Consider the following 22,877-nt stretch of genomic DNA (forward strand, 5'->3'; position numbering starts at 1 on the left):
AATGCCACGTTTGTCTGATTAAAAACGCCACGATCGCTTTCCTAATGAAAAAATTTCAATTCAGAAAACCTGTGTTTAAGGTAACCTGCCTTATTGGGCCTCCGAAGGCAACGTGCAGTTCCTCCAAGCAGTGTTCAGAGCCTAACAGGGGGCCATAGTCCGCTTTGGACTACATATGTGTTCCCATTACACCCCTGTGCGTATGCCATACGGCTCTCACAGAGCCTGTGTAGCTGGCACACAAAGATGCGGAGCAACAGAGCATCCCATGCTGCCACACCACCAACCATTCTGTCTCACCCTAAAATTCAGCTAACTACGTGCCTCTCCTTTCCATAGATGCTCAGCTCTGGAGCTTACAACATGTAGTATACATCCATCTATTATAACACTATCTGGCAGGTAAAAAGTGTTTTTCATACTGGACTCTCAAAGCAGGGCTGGAATGTTCCTTTTACCCATGCGGCTAATATACCTCATTCAAAAGCTCCCATCCACACCGGGAACTGTCATCACTTCCAGCTCTCTGACTCAGGCCCTGGGACTGCACAACCTGTACCGTAACGGGAAGATGCACATCCCACCCAAATGCCAAGGAAGCAGGTAGGCAGGTACCTCCCAGCCGTGGCACTGCCAAAGGGGGCACAAGGCCGGAGGGTGAAATGATCTGTTCAGGCAGCAAAGGGACATCAGAGCAGGAGCTTGCCTGGGCTCCCGGCTCTCTACTTGGGGTTCAGTCTCTAAGGTAAACTCTCAGCCTTCCACCAAATGTAACTTACGGTCTGTTGCAGCTACTGACATGGGCAGACTGCAGATAGGGATCCTGAGCGTCAGGCGAAGGCATGTCTCATAATGAGACTTAGCACAGCTAAACTTCCAAGTGTAAGAACGCTGCATCAGAGAGTTATAAGTAAGGGGGAGGGAAAGCCTCATACCAACGGAACAGCACAGATCCACATAGAGGCAGAAACATCTATCTGCCGAGATGGATAATTAAACACCCATATTTAGACAAATGAATAGGTGAGAATGAAATTAAGTTCTAATTATCTTCTTTTGCTGGGGGGTGGGGGGGGATAGGGAGCAGAACCAAGCACCCATTCCACATCTCTATGCCGTTATCACCAATTAGATTTCTGAGGCTAATATACGTCTTGCTTTAACGGGTTATTCATCCAATTGAAATCAAATTACTAATAATTTGCAAACTATCAGCTACACAAGCCTGTCCTTGGGTTGTATAAAGAGTGGCGAGCAGCAGCCAGTCTTTTACAAATTAATAACAGAAAAGGAGGGGGGGGGGGGGGGAGGGAATAAAAACCATAGCCAGGCAAGCAAAGGTACTACAGCTGCTACTGTCTCTCCCACCTCCTCACCCACCCAAGGTCTCAGACACAGTGTGATCAGTTAGAAAGTGTTCGGTAAAAATGACCAGATGGGGCCCACAGCAACAGAAGGAGACAGCTTCGGAAGAGGGGAGAGCAGGCTGAGGGGTATGCGAGCTGGGGGAATTAACAAACTGCTGCATCAGGCACTTCAGCAAGGAGGGACGAGAATGTCAGGGTTCGGTTTGTGCAAAGAATAGAATTGCTTATATATGTATGTGAACAAAAAAAAAAAAAAAAAAAAAAAAAAACAGGAAGGACTGAGGCTATTCAAGGCATCTCTGGAGCCTGTACTGGAATGAGAATCCAGCCCAGAAAAGAAAGTGACAGAGCTGGCAAAATAATGGAGAGCAGCTGGGATAGTTTTTAATTTTTAAGTTGTTTCTTTCCTTCCCTGTCATTTCTTTTTTACCCTAGTGGTCCCTGCAAGCTTTCAACACCAGAGTGGCAACCATGGAAGAGGCCAAGAGAGTGAGTCAGTCATCCCCCTAACGTCTTGTCACTCCAGGGGCAGGAACAACCTCATTCTGCAGCTGAGCTTCCGCACTGCGGCCAACTTGCTTTCTGCTGCTCCCTTCGGCTAGCTCCACTGTCCCAGGTGCACGCTGCAGTAACCAACACACATGCCATGTAAGTGTGGAGACACTGGGCAGCATCCAGCTACAGGAGCAGGCCATTACTGCCGGGAGAACCCGTCACAGCCCCATCTCTTACCCACAACTGTCCCTTTCTACTCCCATTTAATTATAAGACCAACACTTCCTTTGGATGGAGTTTGTCTGTACCTTTCAATTTTCTAGCACAGGCAAGGCCACAGAGAAGAGAAAAGTATTGACAAGGTCTCCCCACAGCCTCTGGTTTAGAAGACTGCACTGAAGGGCCGGTGCTGGTGAAAGGGTGAATTAAGGACTTCTGTTCAACTGACACAGCCCAACACCACCACGGTCACTGGGAATTCAGCGTGCCCTGGGTCAGGCCCTAGCTACCACCTTCTTGCATGGAAACACAGAGCACTTAGGCACGCAGTGAGGCCTGTGCGACACAAATCACAATTCTGCGGGTACGCAGTTTGGGAAGGTGTATTTGCAGGTGCCATTATTAAGCAGGCTGCTTGGTCGGCTGGTCAGAGCTAGCTCCTCTCTCCTCCCTGCTCTTCGCATGTATCACCGTCTCAGCTTCCACAGTCTCCCTATATCCGTGTCATGCTATTTTCAGGCAGTCAACATTAAACAGCTTGTGCAGGCAATGAACAGGGGTAGGCTCCTCCAGGAAACCTCATACATGATGGCTGGAAGAATGGCCTGAAGATGACAGCAAGACTGAGACTTGGACTTGGGGCATCTGGGTTATTCCCCACCATGGAACTGATCCAAGGAGATACAGAGAGCAGCCAAGAGCACTTATGGGTCAAGATTTCACTTGCTTTCATTCTCAAAATCCACCTTTCTTTCTGGTCTCGTATGTTGTTCCTGGGCAAGAAGGGATTTCTTGCTGTTTATTGTATTTTATCCTGCAGCATCCCTGAGAAGTAAGTAGCCATTTTCTCTCCCTCTCTCCCTCTCTTCCCCCCCCTTAAATATATGTCCTCATTAGGTCAATGACAAGCTTCCTGGCATTCTGGACCAAGTCCAGCCTTTGCTTCCCAGAGGGATCTTTAATATATTTATTGAATACAGTGACTGTTATTAAGTGGTGCACGGTTCAGAGAAAAAGGGGGAAGGAGGGAGGAAAGAGAAAGGAGAAGAGAAAATAAAGGGTTGCAGAGGAAGGAAGAAGGGCCTGACAGAAAATAACCAGTGTGAAAGAAAAGTGTCATAAAGCAGCAAAATATTTCTCCAGCCACAAGAGGGGCCCTGCCTCCCTCCTTCTCTTGAGTCGTGGCAATTAGAAGAAGGGCTGTCGAATCTAATCTAAGAGCCTGATTCACGGTTGGAGCCCAGAGCTCTGTCATGTGTCTACTCTCTCTTCAGTTGTATGCTGCCTGGAAGAGCCTTGTCAGCTTAGCCCAGACCCCAGACACGCTCTGGCTTCGGCAGCAGGTAAAAAGCAGTGTCGTGTGGCATACCCTGCCACGAAACTGAGCTCCAGCGCGACGAGGATGTCACGCAGCTCTCGTCCCAGGGCAGCACCAGGGTGGACTGTTTGGGAGCACTGCAGGAAGAGGCCAAGCAAAAGGAGGAAGGCAAAGGCAGCGTTGTGTACGTCTCACGTCAGCTGAGAAGACATTGGGACCTCATGGCTCTGAATTACAAGCAGGTGCATGTGACAAATATAATGGGGGGTGCTTGGGTTTGATCTTCAATCAATTAGGGAGTCAAAGAACAGCAGCCTTATGGGATGTAAGAAATAGCTTTCCACTTAGAAAGGCAGGCAGTGGAAAGGCTGACAGCCACTAGCCATTAAGGCTTAGTGGAGGTCAGTAATTTTGCTATTAGAAAATGGACGCCGAGTGAGGAGAATGCTGTAAAGCTGGTCTGCGAGGTTAGGGATGCTGGGGGACAGGGGTGAGCAACTCACCCCTGTCTGGACTCTATCCACGTTCACGTTTGAATAGAGGCAAGGAGGCAGTGTTCCACCATTCCTCGAGTAAGCACCTTCATTTCAAATGCTCTCCTCTGGTTTGAAATAACGCTAATCCCACGCCAGGTGCTAGACACCGGGGTCATACTGCTGGCACAGCCAGAGAAGATTCGGGGAGGCGGGGGGGGAGGGGAGTGACATAAAAAAAGGAGGAAGGACTTAAGGGCAGCATGAGGTTCTCCAGAAATCTGCTTCTCATTGCACTGACACCCTGTTACAGGACAACTTTTGTTATTTCTCCTCAAAATGGCTTTTATTTCAGAGTAATATTTGGCAAGGAACCCTGCCCGCTGTGTGCTCTCATTGTACAATCTGCTCCTACTTTTTGTCCCAATCCTCTTTTTTTTAATAAAAGAATTTCAAAGGCATTTTCGCCACACACGTCCATTTGCGTGTACGTGTTTCCTGATATCCCATGGGGGCTCCTTCAGAGACAGGTCAGGTCAAAAACCTTCACTATTTTAAACAGGTGCTTAAGCATCACTGCCTCTTATTATGAGCCATGCCATCACATTTTGCTGAGGACTTAGACAAAGCTGTGTGTGAGCAGTTCCTAACCTACCCTGTTGAATCTCACATACTATCATTACATTTCTCCTCTTTCCCTCCCCTCCCCTACTAATGAAAAAGGCCAGTCTTTAAAACAGAAATTAAATTTATGCACTCACAAGACAATGCTGGGCTTAAATCCAACAGCATGTGAGGATCTTACTGTTAAAGCTGAGCCTTACTCTCTGGCTACACTGCCTTTCCTCTGTTTGGAGATTCTTGGGATAATATAATGGAGATCCTTAAAGGCAGTTTGAACCTCAGTGTGAAAAAGCTCCCAGGCTGTTCCTGAAGTAATGCATTTATCAATGTCGGTTGGAATCTCCCAATGAGTATAAGGAAGTTAATGCTCCCCAAACTATTGCAGAGCAATGGCATGTGTAGTCTCAAACTTCCTCTGCATTGCTTATTTTGTGTCTAGGATAAACCAGAGAGCAGTAACAAAAAAGCAGACTGGCCTAACTTTTAGTTTAGCTTTCTGGAGAGAGGCGGCTTAGTTAACAGCCTGCGAGAAAGGAAAAAGGCTTCATGAAGCCAAAGCTTTTAACTGAAGTCTGCTCTACATAGTTCTTGTACGAGTTCAGCTCTGCCAGTATTAGTATGACTAAAATAACCACACAGGTGACGTAGGTCGTTGGTATAGAAATGCCCTATCCGGATACCACTCTTCTCCCCGCAACAGGAAAAACTCTTTTCATAGCCAGACAAGCGTTCTCACTAGGAGTCAGTACGACTTAACCAAACCATAGTAATTAGGGCAACGCAACTGTTGCATGTAGGCAATGTTGCAAACGAGAAAGACTTTCAGGGACCCACAACCTGATCAAAAGAAGAAGGATTTTCCTCTGCAATGCTGTCCCACTAATCTTCAGAGCTGAGTGCTTATAGTCTGGGTATCAAGCTACGGTACCAAGCTCAGCAGATGCCTCTGGTTATATGAGACAAGATTTTAAGCCCTCTGTCTTCCAGACAGGAGGCATAACACAAAGGCTACTTAGCACACCCTGCAAAGCCTGCTAAAGAGGACTCAAGGGGTCTCACTACGAGATGAAAACATTCACCTTTAAGACTGGGTCACCTGGATTTCAAAGTAGATGAGCCAAGCTCACTTCAGCATGAAGCTTGGTTTCCTTAACTTTATTACATATGTGCAAGACAGCAAAGTGACACAGTTTTGCAAGGCTTTGGTCGTGGACTAAGATGGCGAGCACTGAAATGCACCAACTTCAGTGGTGATTACAGGTCTCTCCTCCTTTCTAGGACTGCAAGAACATCATGAGGCAGGTTTTCTCTGCCTCAGACCTCCTCTGAAGGCCATCACCATGGGCAATTGGCTAAGATCACAGACGAAATCACTGTCAAAGGCTAGGGTGAGGGACTAGCCAAGAAACTAAGCTTCCAACTCCTATGCTAATCCCTAGAGTCTTTTCTTCACCAATATCCAGAACTCGAAGTAGCAGAAACCATTCCCTTGTGCCACCAATGGAAGGAAACAGTCAATATAAAGGAAATTGGGAATAGGAGAAAAAAGGAAAGGCAACAACGTTCAAAGCAATAATGCAAGCGTTTATAATGCCAAGTGCATGCAGGCATCCATGAGGGCCATCCAGGGGTACAAGAGGAAAACACAGGTTTGCTCAGGCCCTGACCTTGTTTTCCGACTATCACAGTTTAACCTATTTCTTCCTCTCAGTGGGAGACAATAAAACCTCAGCCCAATCCATCACCAATCGGGGAGGATACAACAGGTGAATTAAAAACAGAAAGCAGATGGGGCACTGTCTCTGCCGGGCCCCAGCTGTCGTGTCTGCGAGCTGTCTAGCCTTTATGATGCTGCTGCTGTCTCTGGAGCCAGCCCCATCACACCTTCCACCCCGGTCCCTGGGCTGCTAATGACACTGGGAACAGAGCCAGAGCCTGCTCTGCCCAGCAGGGTTGTGCGAGAGTGGGGTCAGGTTGCTTTCCATGCGTTGCTCTTGAGCAGGTGGAAATGGCCAGTCCTCCCTCTCTTTGGGACAGGAGGCCTGGGGGACCCATTTGCAAGGGACAAAATGCTTGGAAATGCTGAGGGCTTTGAGCAGTAGGTGTTCCCTGCCTGGGCACCAAGCACTGAATTACGTGCTCTTTTTTTTCCTGTTATTGCCGCGCTCGTCAGGAGTGCTGCCTGGCCCCTGTTTGCCCCAGCTATTTTAGCTTTTCCCCCACATGCTGTATCAGAGCTCCCAGGAAAATGAAAAGGAGAACAACTGTACAAAAGCAATGAGAGTCTAACCTACCTGGTAAGAATCATGCACTCCTCTAAGGAATCAAGACAAGGCTTAAACAAGAGACCTTCAGACAAACTGATTGAAAAGCACCGAAGAGCGCAGAAATGGTAAGCTGGGGGACCACCGGCTAATAACTATTAAGTATTTTTTCTTCATTTCCTAATAAACAAGGCAAAGCAATTACAGTAATTAAAGATTTAAGATAAGAGCACTTTATATTTGGGGGCCCAGCATATCAATTATATAGTGATCATGTTGTTCTCCCTCCTAATGAGACAATCTAGCACTGTAATTTTGCAGAATTAAAAGCATAATTAAAGGGGGCAGGAGAAGAAGGGCAGTTTACCAAAACTGATTAGGAGGGTTCCCTCTCCTCTGTGGCTCCTGTGCACATGCACAGTGCAGATGCATTCCCCAAACACCTTTTTATTTCCAAGCGATAACCCTCGAACATGGCTGTTGGACAGCTGCAATGATAAACCCAGACTTTAATTACAGGCGGGTTTTATGAGAAGAGCTGGTTACTGTTTTGTCTCCCTACTTTCAAGCTCTCAGTTGCTGAATGTACCAGCATCTGTTGGAAGGCAAGGGGGGAAATAGCTTATCTACTCAGGAGCAAGAAACACATAAAACATAAGAAAAGCAATTACATGCCTTCGGTTTCCACTCCTCTGTTTTTATAGGGCTTGTCTTAGAATCTGAGTGATTTTATGCATCAGAGGAAGATGACAATCAAGATGAGTTGCAATGATATGCATGGGAGGCTGAAACACAGTGCCTTCAGGTATTTATTTTCCTGTAGTTACAGGTCTTCTAAACATCGTATTTTCTCAGAGGGACGAGAGAACCCAAAATTTTGCAGCTGAATATTATGGGCACTGAGACCAGACATGCGAGCCCAAGTGACAGTTACCAGAATGTAACTCAAGACAATCCTTTCTTCTCTTCCTTTAATCCTGCATGGTTCCAGGATGAATGTATATGGTACTGAGAAAAGACATGATCAAAACATGTAAGCACTGAGGTAAACCCCAGCATCTGAGTGACTCTTTGCCTACTGTAACTCCACTACTTCTATTTTTAGACTACAGAGGCATACATGATCAGTGAGACACGGCTATGCTCTTTGACACTCATAATCAAGAACATTTAACAACAACCACTGCTGCTACCTCCTTCCCAAGCTTTGCTCCACAACACTAAATTATCCAGTTTATATTACATCAGGATTTGGGGACAATTGAAAGCAAAAGGCAGGACTTTGGACCCACACACCTCTTTTGTATTTTCAGACAGCTATGTAAAGGGCCCACAGATAACTTTCTGGTCATGAAATTTGTTGGCCTCACCAGGCACAAAGATACAGAATGCTGGACAGAGGGTGAAATAGAATTTACAGTCTGCAAATCCAGATGCCTTTAGTGCAAACACAAGGCCCATGGTACAAGGCCCCATAGAGCCCTACTCGCCCCGAACAGAAGTGAGGAAGTAGAAAAGAGGACCCAACTACTCTTTCTGAGCTATAATGTGACATTCGCACTTTAATTTCAGGCTCTGGCGATTATTCCATTGGGCAGCCTGGGCACTATTGGCCCACAAAAGCTGGTCACCTGCTGCCCAGTTTTCTCTGTCTTTGCTCTTGCAATGCAGCACTCCCCAGCAGGAAAGTACCTTCTTTTCATGATACTGATATGGAGATCCTCCTCCTGCTTTACTTCAGGGTGTTGACCATTGCTCTTATCACTCTCTTCGCTGTCGTCACTATGCGAGAAAATTGAGGTCAGCTCTTTCTTCGGGATCCTGGTTGGAGGTAAGGGGATCGTCCTCTTCTCTGCTAGGCGACCCCGGTTCTGGCACAGGATGGAATTAGTTGGAATGGGAAAGGGAAGGAGGAAAAGAGAAGAAAAACAAGAATTTGGTTAGGCAACCCAGAACCAAGCAGCTCCTCTCAAATGGCTGCCCTGCGAAGGCAATGCTGTTAGTCATTGCAGGTTTCACACTGGTAAGTTGGGTGGGCAAAGGCTGCGTTCGCTTTGCAAAATACTTTTCAGAAGAGGTTTATCCATAGCTAGTTCCTCCAGTTCTAACATTCAAGTCATGCGCTTCCAGTCTCTCCCCACCTCTTCGCTCCTAGCTTGCGTCTCATCCACGCCAACAGGAAAAGAAGATGGCAGCAGAATTAGGCACCAATCTCCCTCTCCAGAGTATTCCCTACCAAACGTTGCACATTAACATAGTAGAATAGCTTAAATTAAACTTTCACCAGTAGCCCAGGGAAGATGTGATCCAGACAATCCAGAACACTTTTTACTGCAAAGGGAAAACTGCCTATGCCAGCCAGCAGCAGGTTTGTCTCTCACACCAGTGAACAGTCCACATCAATTTCAACCTGAATTACTGAGGCTACTTTTCACTGTTCGTTTGCATGTTCAGATGAATCTAGCAGGTCTTGCCTTGTGCAGACTTTCCCTAGGTGGTCCTGGCAGTGTAGTTCCCTCAACAATTCACTTCTGACAAGACACAAATAAACAGGAGGAAAACTCCCAGGAGGCAAAAGCTGCTTTTTCATGGCATGTGTATTTGTGTACAGAACCTAGCACAACATGACCCTGGTCCCAACCTCCTGTCTTCTGCAAGTAATGCGAATGTATTACAGATTAACTCTGTCCCTGCACCCTTTGTGCCTGATCCACAAGAAGATATGAGCCTAGTGCAGCCTAAGCTAGAGTGTGTTGGGTTTTTAGCTCTCAGTGTGATAGAACACGTTTCTAGCACTTGGAGTGTCTGGCTCGATCTGTGATTGACCAAGACCGAGAGCCATAATACGAGCACATACAGTGGAAGATGTACGTTGGAAACCCAGGGAGACTTGTAATGTCATTGCCCCAGAGAATTTAAAACTCTAGCGAACAAAATCATGAAACTGGGAAGGGAACCACAGCGAGGGGAAGTGAAGCACAGTTGCATGCACTTTCTTTGTACAGGTATATAGGCTTACTTCCTTCAATAGGATAAATCATAGAAAAGAAACATGGTTTTAGCAAGGACTGGAACAAAAGGAAGAAAGGTGTGCGAAACAGGTCAAATAAGTGCAGAGCAACATTTAACTGATGACAGTTTCTCTGAAACATCCACTCCAACTTTCCAAATAAACCTGGCAAAATGAAAACGTCCTGGGAAAGCCACTCAGGCTCCCTGCAGGGGAGAACGGAGGAAGACTAAGTGATAGAAGAGCCCATGTTTTTTTAATTAAACAAATTAAGAACTTTCCACAAATACAAAACAAAAACTTCTTGTTTACCTCTGTCGATAAATTCCAGTTGTGGTCATTAAGGGGAGACCTAATCGTTGCGACAATTAGCTAAATCCATCTGGAAGGCATCACCCCAAGGAGGCACATTAGCTTTCCCATTCTGATGCACATCCGAGCCAAGCACACAGCTGTCTCTGAACAGCAGACACCCAGGGGAGAGAAGAGCAGTGGGCCAAACTGGCTTAAAAATTGGAAAACGCATGTATACAAGGAAAAAGACATGCACTTTCTTATTGAGAGAGACATGAAGAAGAAAAGCACACCTGTGGACAGCAACAAGGCGAATGCTCCTACACCTCTGAGTATCCCGAGTACAAAACTTGGATCAAGCAGCAACAGGCTTTGTAGTGAGTCCAAATGCCCAGACTCACACACAGGAGAATATCCTAACTGCGAATATTGCTGGGGACTCTCAAGAGACCCACCTGCACAAGGTGAATTGCTATGGTGTGAGGGGCCAACTGCATCTATGCGACAAACAGCAAACGCTTTCCCTCACCGCCGTGGGCTCCCCTACACAGTAGTAGAGATCCACTCACGTGGCCCTTTGCAAAGAAGTTTCTCGCTGCCTGTTCCCTGGAGGAACACGCAATATAAATTGTGCATCTCCTACCCCTAAATACTTTTCGCATACTAGGTGCATTTCCACCCCTGCCCCTTTCCTGCTCCAGTGTGTACAGAGAACGTGCGCAGAGCTTGCCCTCCATCTAAAGCCATCTTAGTGACTTTAGCTTGCGCAGTGTCAAAAGGACAGTAGGGAGAAGAGGAGAGAAAGGGAAAAGTGAGGGTGAGGAAAGGAAAAGCAAACCAGACTTCTGTCATGCTGAAAAGCCAGGACTTGATATCAGCATGAGCTTTATCACGCCAAAGCTTTATACACATTTTTCTGAAGTTGCAATTTATCACAACAATGGAAGGGGGAGGGAGGGTGTGCAAATTTCCGCTCCAGAATAATTGCAATTCACTCTCTGCTGTGACTTCACAGACTAAAGAGAACGGCACTGATCAGATACTAAAAATCATTTTATGGCCATTATGGTACCTTTGAGCAGTTACCAGGTCTCAGTGACCGCCCAGGGACTCATCAGCCCTAACAAGAGTGAGAGTGCAGCAAAAAGGGAGGCACTAAACCTAGAGAAACAGCCCACCAGACCAGGAACACAGGTTCCCCCTTACCCCTGCTCCTCACAATGCTTATACTTTGCCCTTCTGTAAACTGCATCCTTACACCTAAAGCTGCTGCACTTATATATATATACCCCTATACACACACACACACATATATACGCCTATATATGTAATATACAAATATGTATATACATACCTCTATAGATAGATATCACCTAACCCCCAGAGAGCTTCTTCCCTTAAAAGACAAGCAAATGGACATGAATGGAGAAGAGAACCTGCATCCGCAGCAATCTCTGGTCACAGATGACCTGTACTGCTTTTGTTCTGAGCAGACATGGACAACATCGGAACCAGGGCCACAGCGGTTCCAGTGCCCTTGTAAACACCTGCATTCCCGCACTAGCAATGCATTTTTTAAAGTTGTGTTTACTTTGTACTTTGCATTTTTGCCATTAGGTTTGGGGCATTTTGTTTATTTCTTTATTTATTTATTACGTTTCTCCATTCCCAGAAAATTAAAATAGACTGAGCCAATCAATTTTGCCTTCTCCATTCATCTGTAGTCAGTTTTGAATCAATTGCACTTTCTTAATCTGTTTAGAGGCATTCACCAGTAGATATACATTACTTTTAAATTAAGCACAGGGGTAGCCAGAAGCCTGGTCCAGACCCTGCTACAATCAACTGTCTTTCCACTGACTTGAAAGGGCACTGGTCCAAGCTGCAAATAAAACCCACTCATTTGTGAGAAGCGCGCCATCCAAGGAATCATTCCTATGACTCTGGCTTTTGCTGAAGTCCTTTGCCAGCTGTACAGACAGCTTACAGGACAGGCATGTACCTACGGAGCTGAGCAGTATATTGAGATAACCTACAGTTACTCAGATTCAGGGTTATCAACTACCACTTGGCACGCAGTGGCAGATAGTAAAGTATGCACTTAGCAGAGCAGTGTTACGTGCAAGAATACACCCAGAGACTACAGTGGCGTTGCTATATATGGGGAGGTACATTAGGATTTATAGATATTTGATGTAAGCCTCATAATCTCACATTAAAAAAGCTTGTATTTGTGTGACGGTGTCATTACAGAGTGATCTCGTACATTAATGGGATGCTGATGTTGAACCATGAACCCTATAAGAAGGTTTGAATATTTTAAAAAGAAAACTGCCTCCCAATTTGTTGATACTCATTGGGATGTCTGATGCTTGGGAAAACAACCCAATCAATAGTCACCTACTGCCAGACAGCCAGGCATCTGGGGACTCTAGCTCCCCTCCGTTAAATAACTCCATTTTTACACACATGAAGAAAAGGGGGAAAGTGTGTTTTGCCAGCTGGCTTGCTTAATCTAGTAGGACAGTTTTGACCAATGGGTCAGAAGGAGCACTTTCTATAGCTGCAGAGCCAACAGCTGTTAGTACAGATGCAGTACCCCCAGCAAAAAGATGAACTATACGTAGCAGTAAATATGTCTTATGGCTCAGGCCAGCAAAGCCAGGTTGCCTGCCTGGCAGGTGCCTGGCCCAGGGAGTACAGACAGAAGGTGGTATAAGGAACAGATTATACCCCTGAGAGCAGGGGGAACATAGAATCCCCACTGAGGACCTGTTCTCAGCACGTACATCTGTAGGTGAAATACAGCCAGCCAGCCAAAACGCTGCTGCAGAGTTATTGCACTGGTGCTCTCCCCGACCATCCAACAAATCCTCCAACAACCTCTTCGGCGCCTGAGAGGAGTCAAAGACGTTTGCTTTCAGGACAAACACTGACTCAGCTCAGAGGAAACCTCTTCAGAGCTTGCACCTTCCCTTCGTAACAAGGATCTCCCTCACCCTTTGGATGGGGGAGAGGGCTGGAGAACAGAGTATCACTTATCCTCTCTTTAATTGGAGTAACTAGAAAGTAAAACCTTTCTGCAATTCTCCAAAGCTTTTGCAAGGGTGAGCGTCGAGGGCACTGCAGAACTGCCTCATGTATTAGGACTCCCCTCCCTTTATACATTGTTAAAGATTAATTTTGCGGGTTATGATTCCAGCTAACGAAACACAGCTGGAGTTTGAGTCAATAACCCCCTATTCCCCAGACACATTCAGCTACCCACCCAGCCATTCCTGCGTCAGTCCAGCCCTCGGTCACTCACCACTTCACCCTCCTAGGGTCTTTTGACACCATTAATTGCTTTCATTGCCTCTCAAAGTATTGTCTGGGTGGGGGGTTGCTTTGTTTTTAAAAATCACAGACAGGCATATTTCCTTTCCCCGGGAAAAATCAGATGGGTACCAACAGACTATTTAAAGTTACCGATTACCCAAGCCTAGAGCTGCAACTACAAGTAAAAAAAAACCAACAACTTGGGAACAGCGGTAGGTTACCTGAGCGGAGAAGCCTGGAAGCCCAATCATTCTGTCATGAAAGCAAAGGACCATCAGAAAGATGGAAAAGAAAACAGTGGCGATATTTCTTTCCTTCCAGAGAGCAGGGGAAAATTCCGCTCTGTGTGGCTAAGCAAGGTCAGTAGAGTTACAAAATAAAATCTTTCTCCCCCCCCCACCCATCCAACCCCCTCATAGCTCTCCCCTGGAGCCGTGTTCCCTCAGCCAAGAATACCAAAAACCAAACTGTTGCATAAGAGCCCTGGGAGAGCTTGCAGATGGAATGACCGTCGGAGAGCACAGGACTTGGGGGAGAGACAGGAAGGGAGGGTTAGGGAAGGTTTCCTGCCCTGGGAGCTACTGCAACAAGGTCAAAACAGCTGAACGCCCTGGTGTGACATTCAAAGTCAGCCAGAAAAGGAAAGATTCCTCACAGAGAGAGTCCCTGGTGAGCATTTAATTGATCCCAGCAATGGAAAGGCCTCTGCTATGAGCTGCAAGGCAAAAAGCTCCATGGAAAAAAAAAATGCACATGAAAGCAAAACTTTTGCCAGTCCACATGAACTGCCAGCCAAACTGTGGACATCTGATCCCATCGGGAATTGACCCAAGAAGACGAGCAGGTGCAGTCCCGACAGACACCGCTTCTTCAGCATCCAAATCAGTACCAGGAAAAAAGCACAGAACTGCAAGGAGTTTGCACACTGATAAAAATATCAAAGCTGTTTGCAAGATGATTCACGTGCCTGTGATTCAACTCTCAGAAACAATTTCTATTGGATAAAAAAAAAAAAAAACCCTGCAGAAGCAACAGCACATGCATTCTTTCTGTATATGTAGATCTGGGAAATACAGGGAGCAGACAGGGAATGCTGGGGGGGGGAGGTAAAGAGGGGAGGTTTGTGCACTGCCAATGCTGGGAGCTGAAGAATGCTAAATCTTTTCCATATGTGAAGGAAATCCTCAAGTCCAGACAGCATTTTCTCTCTCTTTTTATTGATAATAAAGATAGGGAAAAGGAAAGGGGGAGGTTCTGAGAGCCTGGAATATTTTTCTTTTACTTTTTCAAATAATAAACCTAGTCAAATGGCTTTAATTAGGGAAAACGTACAGCAACAGAGCTCACACATCCCCCTGTAGGATAACTGACAGAGTTTGCATTTACCTTCAGCTGTGATTAGTGTAAACACCTAAGAAAGGGTCAGTTGCCTTCCAAGATAATCCTCCACTCTCCCCTGGGCCTTCATTAGGCGTTCGAGGCCAACGTGCTACCAGGCCGACTGTTTCGGCAGCAAATCCGGTATGGGCGCAGTTCTGCTGCCCTGCGCTTACCAGCTTCTCCGTCAAAACTGGGGTCACAGACAGAAGCAGCTGTCCAGCCTCTCATCTTACCTCCTGCTCCAGCGTTCAGTAATGAACGAATGAATAAAACAACAGTCGGCAGCCTTCCGCTGCATCTATTTTTCTGCCTCCCTGTCAGCTGCAGTCCAGCCCTTTAACCTGACCACTAACAGGTTTATTATTTATCATCTCTTTCCAGTGACACCGATGTTACGCTGGAAGTTGTTCCAGCACAGGAGGGATGATGGCCCAAAGTAGAGGGAGCAGAAGGGAACAGCCAGGAATGGTCAGGCAAAAAATTAAGGCGTTACAGACCACGAGGACTCTTCCAGGTTTGGGGGACTGTGTCACACTCTTCATCAGAATCTCATCAAAGTGGTTTACAAGTTCTGGCAATGACTAGAGGCAAGCTGAGGAGGCAACTCGGCATAGCCAGACAGGTCCAAGAGCTGTCGTCAGGGGGACAACAGATTCTGGGAGTAACTGTACCCCAGCAGGCTCTCTAGGTCTACGCTTGACGATTCCTCTTTTAACAGTTTTCAGTTGTCATCAACTGCTTTATATAGAAGCTATCAATTCCAGTACGGACAGTCCAGGCCCATTTTTAGGGTATTTTATCTTTTGAGAAAGAGAGAGAGGGAAGAAGTATATCAAAGAAGAAAATTACTCTTAACCACAATTTCCCTGTGTGATCCTAGGCAACTCACTTGACCCCACTGCGCTCAGCCTCCCTGCTATAAAAAGCCATTAGTAACACTTTCTCTCCCTTGTACCTGTTTCTCTACACGTTGTATATTGTAAGCTCTTTGGAGCAGAGAATGACATGTTGAGTCTGAGGCTATGCATAGAATCAGGGCTGTAGGTACCACTATTACTGGAGAAAATATGTATGTTTTAAACCAAAAGAAAGTTACACAGAAGGGAAGCTGCAGCTCTTCCCATCAATATTAACAACATTTTTTTCTGAAGCCCTAAAGAGACAGATGAACAAGATCTGTGAACAGAAAGGAACGTTTCCCATTTATTACCTCTGAGTGAGTTATAAAGCCTAAAGGATAATTTGTTAATAGAGCGAGAGCTATGCTTTTCTGGAAAAGCCAACTGGAATTTCCAGTCTTTGAAGGAAGGTAACTCTAAAATAGGAAACCTATCAGTCCTTTGGAGCCACCTGTTTTCAAAAACTCTGGAAGAAGGCTGAAAAGTGGCCTAGTCTTTGTTTTCTATGTCTGTTCCACATCAAATAACTTTGTCCATTTCAGTCTGAGGTTGCAAAGAAGGAAGCAGAGATGTGAAGCCACGTCCTTAGGCAATGTAAGTCAGTATTAATGGAGTAAAAGTCAACTTACACCAGCTGAGGATGTGGTACACTGATGCTATTTCCTAAATAAAAGCAAAACTTACATATTTTTCTCTTTTTTCTTTCCTTTCCTGCTCCTCCTCTCTGGTGAAGAGACAAGGAGCAAAAGGGCATGGATGCTTTCAGACATTTTCCCTTCTTTTCGCACACCTCACTGCTGTACCTTTTGAGCAACAGAAAGACAAGAGAACAAAATAACTGTCCGTCATTCCCCCCAGGTATTAATGTTTCACTCCAAAGTTTCATTACATCAGGTCCAAGAGAACACAGCCTTTCCCAGTGAGTCTGAAATATTTCATCAAGTGGAATTTGACCGGGCTTTATACTTTTATTCTGCTCTGGAGACACACACTTAAAGCATTTCTCTGAGATCCTCGAGATTTCTAAGTGTGGCTTAAAGCCTGCTCAGCCAAAAGGAGACAGACCCAGGCTTTGTTCAAGTCCTACAAGAATGAGGACCAGCCACTGCAGGTTTTCATTGGGTAGAGTGCAATTTCTGCCTCAAGTTCTGTTTTGAGATTTTGTTTTCTTTTTTGATAAGTCTTCACTGTCATAAACAGCAACTTTCATAGAGATCAAACAGAAACGTTAAGCAGTTCCTCCCAAAATGCATGTTGTTGCTGTAACAGAAACCAAAACAGGTTTCATCTAAACAGTTTGGTGTGTTTTACAAAGTTCAATAATTACTACCTTCACTTAATGGATAGACAGACCTGGATTTGTTGAGAGTCAGTTCCTCCTTTTCTTCAGTTGTCCGTATGGAAGAAGATTTTGCTGCTGCTGTAGTTATTGAAAGCTACAGCTGGTTCTTTTGAAAAAATCAGGTCCAACGCCATCCTAAGAGCTGGGCTTCCAAAATATTGAAGTGCCCTATGATCACTGACAACTTTGAAAATGCAAGCTCCTAGGGGCATCAGTGGAACTCGCAGACTGTCAGTCCCTAACCCCAGCCATAGTTTCCTCAAACACCCTGGTGTTAGACTGACCCAAGAAATGCCTCCTGTCCATCCCCACAGCTGGACCACTCTTGTCATGGGCAGAATGAGACGGAAACTAACCAGAGGGCAATTTTTCTCAGCTGTAAAAAAATTGACTTCCCAGCAGTTTCCCTCAAAACTGAAGCAACCAAACCGACGAGAGCAGAGAAACAGCAGCTGCTCCACACAGCGGAGGCTGAGTAACCAGAGCTCTGCATTACATCCTAGTATTCCCCAGGGAGGCTGGTGCCAAAAATCAGCCACATTTGCCTCCATGGTAGGACCACCCAGCAGCGCAGCACCAGCCTCCCTGCATGGTAGACATGCCTCTTCAAGAACCTTGAGCTCAAATCTTCAGTTAACACCTGCACAGAGATCATTCAGGCTGGTAAAGATATAAAAAGATCCACATACTGTAGTGTTTCAAGTCTGATCCCAGCACTGAAGAGTAGATCCGAAAAATCTGAGGAGAGAGCTGCCACTCACTGAGTGAGCAACAGCCAGGTCTACCCACAAAGCTTCCTCGGAATGACTCAACCCTCTCGACAGCCAAGCAAACTTTGAAAATCCAAAGCAAACAAGAAAATTACAAATATTAATTAAGGCATTGCTTCCACTTTCGGGAAAAAAAAAAAAGAAGAAAAAAAAAAAAGCCTGGTGTTTTAAGTACCCGTCATACTCTTTAAACTATAAATACCAAAACAAAACAGAGAAAGGTGCAGTTCATTCACAGATGTGGCATGACTGGCAGCGTTCGTCTGAACAGCCTGTATTCTGCAGTGCCACTTGAGGCTTTGAAAGCACCCTTTTTCACAAATCAAAAGCTCTGACACCTGCTGCATGCACAAGAGTGAAGCCATAGCCTCCCGGGAGCCCCTTCCCTATCACAGAGAGCCAAAAGCCAGTGAAATCTGAGCCAATAAGCCTGTCATCTGCTACACTGATACTGCCATTATGCAATACTTTTCATTTGGAAAGCACGACGTGTTTTATAAGCTTTTGTTATTTAAGGGCTTTTGACACATTTGGGAGGCCAGTGAGGAGCAGTAGGTCCATTTCACAGAGGTGCAAAGTGTGAAGAAGACATGTAAGCCGATGAACTGAGTCACACAGAGAGGCCGCTGCAGAGCCGAAGGGACAATATATTCACATCCAGTGTGGAAAAGCAGCTCTGGGGACCCTTTTCAACTATCACAGCAACTGGACTACAGCATCGTAGCAATGCCTTCTAGTGCTATGGTCATAAATGCATCTTTCAAGTAAAAAACAGCTGAAGATGTCCCTCTCTCTCCCTCCCAATCTCATTGCCTCTGTATGCGCACAGACACACAGCCTCCACTTAAGGAAGCACAAGGATCTGGTTCAAATAATTGGAAGAGGCTGACTGACAAATTGATCCTTAGCTTTCTTAACTTGACCAGTGTCAACGTGCACCCGTGACAAAGAGCTGTCCAGGCACAGAGCACCCGTCACTAGACTTTGATGACACTGTTCAGAAACAATCAGTTCTGCACTAAGGCTGCAAATGGCATTTACCACTGACGTGAGACTCACAGAACCTCCTTAAAGTCCTTTTGGGGCGATTATCTGATTTTACTCCACACACATAGCCTGCACAATGGAAATGACTTGCCTATGATTCGCTGGGTAGATGACAAAATGAGGGAGAACCGAGAAGGGTTGTGTTTCTGTCACTACTCCGCTCCTACTGCTTCCAGCCATACCACGGGGCTCCACTTCTCAGTTTGTCAACCCCTTCAAGAGAGCACCTTCCTTGCCATCACGCACTGTATGGTGGCCCTGTTACCTCTTTCCACCACCTTCCGTGATATAAAAACAAGAAAAAGACCATTTCCCCTTCTCCTCCTTTCACTAGCACCTCTCCTTCAACCGGCTGCACAGCTAAAGGTACCCTTTTCTGTAGTTTTGTTCATTTTCTTAAGCCTCGTCTCCCTCCCACAGCCCTCCCACCCCCAAACCACCACAGACTACCTATGAAAACCGCTGCTTCCATTTCCACTTCATGATTTGCCTGCCACACCTGGGGGATTTCCCAGCAAATTGTATTACTTTATTTGGTCAATTGGCCTACAAATTGATTTTCCTGTACAAATAATGAACATTTATGGTTATTTTCCCCATAGACTGCTTTATTTTCCATGTAACAAAGACTGATTTCCTGCAGTTTTTGAGACCCGAGCATATGATCTGCAGTTACTGTGACCCCTGGCTGATGGATGGCAAGGACTCAAAGCACAACAGGAGGGTTTGGGGTTTTTTTTTCCCCTTATGCTCTAACAGTACTACAGACAGAGAGGACAGCTGGAAGCAAACACTGGTACCAAAGCAAGCAATTCTACAGCATGTTTACTATGGGAATAAATTGTATTGTTTTAAAAGAGATTCAGTCCTGGGCCACAAGGCCGAGCAAAAGCAGATGAAGTAATCAGGGGGACAGAGGACAGAGCAGAGCGTCCCGGGCAGGAATGGCAGGAGGCTGTGAGCCACCACAGGTGCCTTCTCTGTCCGCTGGCACGCTCAGGCGCCCAAAGCATTTGAAATGGCAGCCCCTGCTCATCGCAACCTTCGGGGACACCCTGCAAGGACTTTCTTTAATCTTAATTACGTTAGTGTGGAGGGAAAGGGAGGAGGAGTCAGGGAAGAAGGCTTTCTAGAAAACCAACTGGGAGCGAGGCGGCCTGGCATGATTTGTGGGCAGGGACTAGGAGTGTTGTTCTGCACTCGCCTCCCCAGAGATGGAGAGACAGAGCAATAGCTCCACAATACATTTCATTTCTGCTAATGAGAAAACGACTTTTGAGACAGAGCCTCAAGCAAGTTTTGAAGGTCACTCCCGCAGGTGTGGAAATGAATTGGACTAGATCAGGGTCCAAACGTAAGTTATTCTACTTAGACCACAATGGATTATTTGTGTGCATGGGGGGTTAATAGCCTCAGGGCTGTGATGTGTGTGTATGTTTAATTTAATAGATCTTGACGGCTGAGGCTGCTAGGGACAAAGGCCCCTCAGCCTTAGCACTGTGGAGAAGGAAAGACAGGGAGGCTTCTTAGGTGAATCTGAGAGCGAGGGTGGACACAGAAGAGAAAGTCAATTATCTGGAAGAAGTCCCGACTGCCTGCAATTCCCCATCCCCAGTCCTCTAGGGGTGGGTTTGGCCCATGAAGTCTGACTTCAAATCCAATAAAAAATTAACTGATTTTGAACAACTACTAGACATGCCTCCTTAGAGTTTTAATACGTGCTCTTCAGCTGCAGCACAGAGTGGAATTAATGAAAGGAAAGCAAGTCTGAAAGTATCAGGCATGAGGCTAAAAGCATGCCAAATTCCTGCTTAGCTTCTTTGACTCAGGGGAATCCCTCCCTTGTTCTTGGCACTGCTAAGGACTGACATGCCCTCAGTCCATCAAAACGCTGCGTGGCTGAGAGCACCAGAAAGAGGTATGTCATGACTGAGGACGACACTCATCCCTAACATAAGCTGGTCAGGGCAAGGATGCGTCTCCCACAACCTCCTGGTATAGTGTGCAGATGTTTCACTCCCTGGTGCACTTTTATGGGCTTCACGGTAACTGCTATATGGCAGTCACCAGAACACATTTGAACGTCCGCCTCAACAGGGAACTCAGGGCTACAAGATCAAGTTGCTGTCATACCCCACTCTTGCTCAGAAATCAGATTACATGTGCTGATTAACTACGCCAGGAGGGAGGGAACCTAATCCAGAGACAGTACAGCGAACTTCCTAGCTCCCGCGCTTCGTATAAAAAAATGGGGTGTCCGACAGATGACTCGCTGTGGGCGTCGCAACAGCTCCGACAAGGACAACAAAAAGGAACCGATTATCAGCTTCACAAGGTGCAGTCCCTGGAATCACAATGTGAAACCCATTCTTCTCACTCAACAGACACGATGCGCAAACATTAAAGTCCAACCCCGGCGTATCAGCACTTTGCAATTGTCCGTAGGCTTTCACTTCAAGGCCTGGAGTTTTTGCAAAAAGGCCACGCAGTTCTTGCTATGAAGTACTTTTGTATCGTCTTCCGGGCAAGTGAGACCAAGGGAAAGTACGGTGGGACAACTTGCTCATTGTCACACAGTAAAATGGTGGAGGATCCAAGACTGGAACAGAACGGTCCTGTCTCCAAATCTGGTGCTCCCACCACTCAGTAACCAGTGCACCCCTGAAAAAGAAACCTAGCGAGATCTACTTGTAACTGAAGGAAGATCTGATGCTGCTGCTTGCAGTCTGTAAAGAACCGTGTGTAACACGCTACGCCTGTATCTTTATCCTGAGCTCAAGCAGTCTACGTGACTGCCTCATCGATGTGTTCTGCAAGCACTGGAGGTAGTGCTCACCATTCCCTGTGACTGTGCAGCACCTAGAACCAGATGTTCCACTTAGACTGTGTATACTAACAAAACCAAAAGATAAACCAAAACTCCTCACAGAAATACGCCACTAGTTGGCTCAGCACATCAGGAGCAACAAAAGATCATACTGCATGATTTACAATACAGCTGTACATGTAAATATAACACTGGGAAATAAACGACCAACAAATACAGTGGCTTTCCAATGAGTACTGAATGGAAGTAGAGAGTGTCGGGAGTTGTCTGTTTTGAAGATAAACACAAAGAGAATATAAAAAAAAAACAAAACCCAAGAGAGGTAAATAATTCATCAAAAGAATAAAAAAGAAGAAGCTGGAAGGAAAAAAAAAAAAAAAAAAAAAAAAAAAAAAGAAATACCAAAGGGAAGAGTTTTCTGAGCAGGTGGAGAAAACTTCATCTCTCATGGGAATGAAAAGCAGAAGCAAAATTAATTGGGATAAAACTGGGGGAAGGTGAGGGGAGGCGGGGCACGTTTTCATGTTTTTTAAAGGTGAAACATTTTGTCTGGAAACTGGTATCTCCCTTCCTAGGCTTTTAAGCATTTCCCTGAGGGGGGAAACAAAGTCTGCCACTAAGCTGCTGACAGAGACAGCGTGCTCTTACGTGGCTTCCAGCAACACTTCAACCTTGGACAGAGACTTCAAGACAGTCGCACGAAGAAACAAACCTGCTAGCACATGCAACGCTTATTCTGAACTAAGTCTAGTAGCTTTTCTTTCACCCAAAGCCACCAAATCATCAAGCAATCTAATGTACATAAAGCCGTGTTAACATAACTTGCCCACAACTATTTGTAAGTCTTGGACGTTTTCTTCAGTTTTTTAAACAAAGAACTTGCTCCAGAAAAGGGTCTATATTTGGAAGCTTGCTGATGGCAACTTTTGCAATTGACGTTCACTGCTTTAAAACACTGCACATCTGTAAAAATCTAAAATGAAAACCACACGGGTTTTAGTGCATACACTTTTGCTTTCTCTTGCATGAGTGTATCACCCCAGGCTGTGGCTCCTTCCCATCACGTGAATGATGCTGAGCTGTGCTTGGAAAGTACCTGGATGGGATACTACTGTACCTATACTCGGCCTTCTGAAGGAGGGGAAATTTGTGACTCAATAGGTGGCACTCTTCCTTCTTAAATAAATCGACTTGGGTATACTTTGCCGTCAGAGGTGCTGGAGAGCAAAT

At 45.8% G+C, this 22,877-nt stretch overlaps 1 protein-coding gene across 1 annotated transcript in view; it reads right to left on the reverse strand.

Moving 5' to 3' along the window:
- SAMD11 (sterile alpha motif domain containing 11) overlaps nucleotides 1-22,877 on the reverse strand; it is a 125,730-nt gene that overhangs the window by 80,174 nt on the left and 22,679 nt on the right. The window contains 1 exon segment of the mRNA XM_049817048.1: nucleotides 8,453-8,631. Coding sequence (XP_049673005.1) covers nucleotides 8,453-8,631 — 179 coding nt within the window.

The sequence above is a fragment of the Accipiter gentilis genome, chromosome 1 (genome assembly GCF_929443795.1).
Source record: "Accipiter gentilis chromosome 1, bAccGen1.1, whole genome shotgun sequence".
Lineage (NCBI taxonomy): Eukaryota > Metazoa > Chordata > Aves > Accipitriformes > Accipitridae > Astur > Astur gentilis.